This window comes from Salmo salar, chromosome ssa16 (genome assembly GCF_905237065.1).
Source record: "Salmo salar chromosome ssa16, Ssal_v3.1, whole genome shotgun sequence".
Lineage (NCBI taxonomy): Eukaryota > Metazoa > Chordata > Actinopteri > Salmoniformes > Salmonidae > Salmo > Salmo salar.
This window is the reverse complement of record NC_059457.1, coordinates 16,360,163-16,366,162: the sequence shown is the minus strand read 5'-3', so window position 1 is coordinate 16,366,162 and position 6,000 is coordinate 16,360,163. Positions and strand designations below refer to the sequence as shown.

General features: G+C 43.7%; 1 protein-coding gene across 1 annotated transcript in view; it reads left to right on the top strand.

Moving 5' to 3' along the window:
- Nucleotides 1-289: 289 nt before the first annotated feature.
- Nucleotides 290-6,000, top strand: part of LOC106573283 (neural-cadherin) — a 100,536-nt gene continuing 94,825 nt past the window's right edge. Inside the window, exon 1 of the mRNA XM_045697139.1 lies at nucleotides 290-824. Coding sequence (XP_045553095.1) covers nucleotides 290-824 — 535 coding nt within the window. The remainder of the gene's footprint in view (nucleotides 825-6,000) is intronic.

Genomic DNA, 6,000 nt, shown 5'->3' with positions numbered 1-6,000 from the left:
GAAACTCTATGGGAATGGCAGCGAGGATTTCCACGTCTTTGCCCACCACAAACGGGGAAATATATTACTTAAAACTTCCAGGATTTTGGACAGGGAAGAGCGCTTCGAATACCTACTGAGTGTAAGTTTGTGTTGCCAAACATGCGTATCAGCGGGCCATGTTGTCTTTCAGGTTGCGTCGGTGAAAGTGGATGTTTTGGACACCAATGACCACGAACCCACTTTTCGCAATGCAGACTTGAAATTAACTTTGAATGACGCGACTCCACTCCGGTCTGTGGTTTACACGATGGAAGCGCTTGATGCAGACAGTGGAAAGAACGCAGAGTTGACGTACTTCCCCGTTCCCAAAAACGGCAGTTTCTACGTGGTACCAAAAACTGGCGAAGTTTTGCTGATGGACTCCCTACTGGGCCTCCCATCTGTAATCAAGTTCTATGTTTTTGCTAAAGACCATGGTTGGCCCTGCAGAATCAGTAAGGGTGTTGAGTTCACGGTTACCCCACGACAGTGGTGCCCACTGCGCCCAGGCCAGACAGGGGAGTTGGGCAGCCTGGGCAGGGCAGGGCGGATGCATAGGGCATTGTTGGACTCTGGTAGCATGGTCTTCCTCAATGTCTCCGAAGATGCAAGCATCGGTTCTGTCGTTATGAGCCTGAGCCCAGCCAGGTTTCAGGCAGCCTCCTTTGAGCTGGTTTACCCGAAGACAGATATTACCCCAATCAACGTGGGCAAGGAGAGTGGAGATATCGTGATAGCCATGCGCCTGGACAGGGAGACTGAACCGTTCATCGAAATCACTGTCAAAATACAAGATGAACGAGGTGTGTACTATGTACTAAATCTGCACTTAACTGGGTGCATGTCTCCTGTGCGATATGTGCAGAGTGGTAATTCCTTCATTTAATGGAAAAACGGCTATTACGCATGCATTATATGGCGCTTAATAGCGCAGGATTTTACGACCATCTGGATAGCTGAATTACAAGTCTCCCTGCAGTCACCATCCCTCAGTAATGCCCCAAGAGAGCATAATATACATTAGGACACTTACACTGGTCAGAAAAAAAGCTTTTAGAGCCGACTAGCTACAATACATTCAACAGGTACACATGACAAGGTATGACATTACCTGCTTCAGTGTGAGGAATGTACACAGATTATTTGTCATTATGACATGCTCATACATTGATATTATGAACCTCATATTTATGTATAACTCTAACAGCTATATGAACTTTTAACAGCTATTTTAATTATGGCTAAATAACTGCTGGGTATAAGTGTCTTTTTCATTGATTTCTTAAATAGACTCCAGTCAGCAGAGAGTTATGGCCTCCATAGACATACTCTACGTAGACTCGGCTGTGAAGTTGTTTCCAACATTAATCCTTTTGGATTGGAGATCCAGTGTGATGTCTCTCTCTCGCTCCCTCTCTCTCTCTTTCTCTCTCTCTCCATCTCTCCATCCATCTCTCTCTCTCTCTCTCTCTCTCTCTCTCTCTCTCTCTCTCTCTCTCTCTTTCTCTCTCACTCTCACTCTCTCTTTCTCATCTGCTGGCATTTAATCCCCCTCTCATTCGCTCACTCCCTCGCAGGGATTTGGAGAGGCACTGCATGCCGCACTCAGGAAACAACCTCTGGCATTCTTGGAGGGAGAGAGAAATTATATGAAACCCTGCAGTGTAATTGTGTTGACAGTTGTTTTGTGGCCCCTAGTGTTAGGGCCCCTAGAGTTGGGGCCCTTACAGAGATGATGTTGGAACTTGGCACTGTGGCCAATGATTTGCTTTGGTTTTATAGTGCCAGTGTTTGATTGTGATGCACAGCAGCGTGTGAGAGTTGTTATTGCTTCCAGTGTTGGGACAGGGGCCAATAATAATATATTTTGGTTGTAGTGCCAGTTTTCCAGTGTGCCCAGTGTTCAATGATGTTCATGTGAAAAACTTGTAGGGATTTTGTTTGAATAGCCTATTGTTGTTCGATGCACAGCATGTGTTCATTGATGTGTAAGTGTCTGTATGTATGTATAGGATGGACGCATATTTGTACCAAAATCACAATTCTTTCTTGGGAATGAATAATGTTCATGCAACCCGATGTTTTCTGAGAAAATCAATTCACAATTCTTTCTTTCTTGAGAACATATGAATACTCTTATATATTGATGTTGTGAGGCGAGGACTATTCATTTGCCATCTTGTCTCTGCCTGATTAAAGATTAGCAATTTCTTATGACTAGCTTGCCAGACAGTTCTGTCTGCTTCTTTTGTGGGCTGGTCTTTTTATTTCTATCCTTTCAAAAGCAGACTACCCATCAAACATACCTCTTTTTGTGTTTAAACACATTTTCTGCTGTATTTTATTTGATGTGTGTTTTGCACCAACAGTCCTTCAACTTTATTATTCTGTACCGCATGTGGTTTGCTTTGGTTTGCTTTTTCCAATATGGCTGTGTGGTGAAACAAGTAGCTATAGCATGGAGGCCCATAGGGATATTAGGTGACCGGTGTGGCTGAAGTTAGCATGTGGCCCAGTGGCCTCTTGTCTACACCCCAGACAGCCCTATGAGATCCAGGAGAGAGTGAGCTGTCCATGGTACTGTAGTCTCTCTCTGTCACCTCTACACCAGCAGCTGTGGAATCAGCAGAGGGAGACTGCAGGAGAAGCCAGTGAATTAGGTCATCATGATAGACACTGGTAGGTGTCGTGTTGGATAGAGGCGAAGGGAACTCTGCATTAGTCCTGTCTAAAGATTTTGTTTCCACAAAGGCCATCGGCATTAGTAGCTTAGTTTCACAGAACAGAATGTATTAGCTGATTCTCTTTGACTAGGACTTGTTCCTGCCCCTGTGTTCGAATCTGTTTATCATATTGGAAGGGGCAGGAGATTTGAGAAATATTGAGCAAATTGGACTGGAGTGATTCCCCTGCATTTTTTATATTTGTGGGCAGGGTGGTAGTGGTTTGGAATGGAGACGTGGAGCTGTGTTTTAGCTCATAGTAATCACATGGGCTCCTATTTATCAAGCGTTTCAGAGTAGGAGTGCTGATTTAGGATCAGTAATTCCTTCTAGATCCCAATGAATAAAATTACATGGACAGCGAGGGACCTGATCTGAGATCAGCACTCCTTGATGCTTGATACACACGGCACCTGAGCTCAGCCTTTTTGTCAGAAAACTCGAGTTCTCTAGTTCTAGTCATCCTCTTCCCTAGTTGCCTCAGGCTGTATTTAATCCAATTTCCCATTTTCTCACTGCCTCTCCCCCAACTAAACATTAGCATATTCCCCCTGTGATGTGAAATGAATTGGAATGAGACCTGATCTTATTTCATGTGTAATTTGTGAATCTGGGGCTGTATATTTAATATGGAAAACAATTTCAGAATGCCATGCCATCTGCATTTATTCAATTTGTAAAGAAACTCCAGCTGTGGCTGGTGTGTGTTGTGTGTGCGTGCGCCGTGTGCGTGCGTGTGTGTGCGCATGACCGTGTGTGTTCGTGTTTATGTTCACCTATCTGTGGTGGGCCATAGTTTTCACATTCATACCTCCTTTCTGCTTCAAGTACATTGTCAATGCATTCATAAGATCCTGTCTATTGTTCAATTTGTCTAATGTTCTAGCTATTCATGAGAAAGACATTGCAGAGCCACAACCTCTATCTGTCATTCCAGAAATATCTTTGTTTACTGAGTTCAGTTTCGCCTCAGCGTCACCTAAACATAGTCCCTGTTGGCGTTTCCCCTGTAGCGTCACCTTAACATACTCCCTGTTGGCGTTTCCCCTGTAGGCTAGAATCGATTTGCTGCTATTGATTAAACAAGCATTCTTCTGTTATGTTCCAATCCCGAACATCGCTGTAGCCCTTTCCTGCAGTCAAATGACTAGTGGCCTCATGGGTGGAATGTTATTAATATAAAGGACTGGGGAGATTTTAAGGATAAAAAATAAACGGAATGGAGCTAAGCACAGGAAAAATTCTGGTGGAAAACCTGGTTCAGTTGGCTTTCCACCAGACACTGGTAGACAAATTCACCTTTCAGCAGGACAATAACTTTAAACACAAGGCCGAATATAAACTGGAGTTGCTTACCAAGAAGACATTGAATGTTCCGAGTGTCCTAGTTACAGTTATGACTTAAATCGTCTTGAAAATCAATGGCAAGACTTGAAAATGGCTGTCTAGCAACCAACTTGACAGCGCTTGAAGAATGAAAAAATGATCATGCGCAAATATTGTACAATCCAGGTGTGCAAAGCTCTTAGAGACTTACCCAGAAAAACTCACAGCTGTAGTCGCTGCCTAAGGTGCTTCTAAGATGTTTTGAGTCAGGGGATGTAATACTTACGTAATCAAGATATGTTAGGGCTTTATTTTTCATACATTTGTGAAAGAAGAAAAAAAGACAAGGGATGTGAATACTTTCTGAAGGTACTGTATCTACAGCATATTGTGCTGCGTTTTTCTACCTTTTGCACCATTAACTGACCCAATTAACTGAGGATAACAATGGTTGTGGCTCAACCTTCAGCCCCTGAGAAGAGCTGATAAAAAAACACGACACAGGGTATAGAAACAGCTCCGGAAGTTTTAGTGTTTGTGGACAAAGAGATGTTGCTGCAGAGAAATGGCTGACAGTTGCTGCATGAAAAGTTTTAATAGGAATTTCAGTAAGGGCAACAAAAATATATAATTGCAGTAATTGGGTAACGTGTTGTGTTGTAAGGGACTTCTGTCAGAAGATGAAATGGCAGTTTGATTGAAGATTGAAGGGAGATATTTGAAGCTGGCTCAAAGTCTGGCTGGTTATCAAAACAAAGCATCACTAGAAGCTATTGGCAGCACAATGAAGGTACTGGGAACTTGTCTCAGTTTGAATGAGAGGTTGTTAAAACCATGTCCATCAAAGGGTGTAGGCATTGATATTATCAGAGTAGGACATCAACGTTTATTGGTCACGTACACTGTTTAGCAGATGTTATAGTGGCTGCAGTAAAATGCTTGTGTTATCAGCTCATAGCAGTGCAATAAAATGTCACACAAATAATCAAATCATAAAAAACTATAGACAAGACATAAAAAATGTCAGAACGACTACAAATGTAATATATGCATAAGCAATAAGGCACGAGGGGGTTTGTGGTATATGGCCATATAATCCACAAACCCCTGAGGTGCCTTATTGCTTTTATAAACTGGTTACCAACGTAATTAGAGCAGTAAAAATAAATGTTTTGTCATACCTGTGGTATACGGTGCTGTAAATGTCCTGGACGGCAGGCAGCGTGCTCTGGGCTGACCGCACCAGCCTCTGGAGAGCCGTTCGGTTGAGGGCAGTGCAGTTGTCGTACCAGGTGGTGATCCAGCCCGACAGAATGCTCTCAATGGTGCAGCTGTAGGAGTTTGTTAGGGTTTTAAGAGCCATGCTGAATTTCTTCAGCCGCCATGCTGAATTTCTGAATTTCTTCAGCCGCCATGCTGAATTTCTTCAGCCGCCATGCTGAATTTCTTCAGCCGCCATGCTGAATTTCTTCAGCCGGCTGAGGTTGTAGAGACTGTTGCGCCTTCTTCACAACGGTGTCGGTGTGGTGGGACCATCTCAGGTCTTCACGGTTTCAGGTTTGCTATTGCTAGATATTGCTGCACTATTGAAGAAATAAACATTAGCATTTCGCTGCACCTGCGTTTTACTAAACTGTGTACATGACCAATAAACGGTGATTTGACGTGCACGCCAAGGAACTTGAAGCTTTTTACCCTCTCCACTACGGCCCTGTCAATGTGGATGGGGGCATGCTCCCTCTTCTCGCCATGGTTCCACTTGACACCGGAGGGCAGCAGAGACCATCCTAGAGATAATTATGACACTCAGGTATGTTCTATTACTCATTGTGATTTCCCCTTTAACCTCTTGCATCTAGACGTTCCGCTAGCGGAACCCCGTTCCGCCAGCGGAACCCCTAGCCAACAGCCAATGGCATCGCATGGCGCG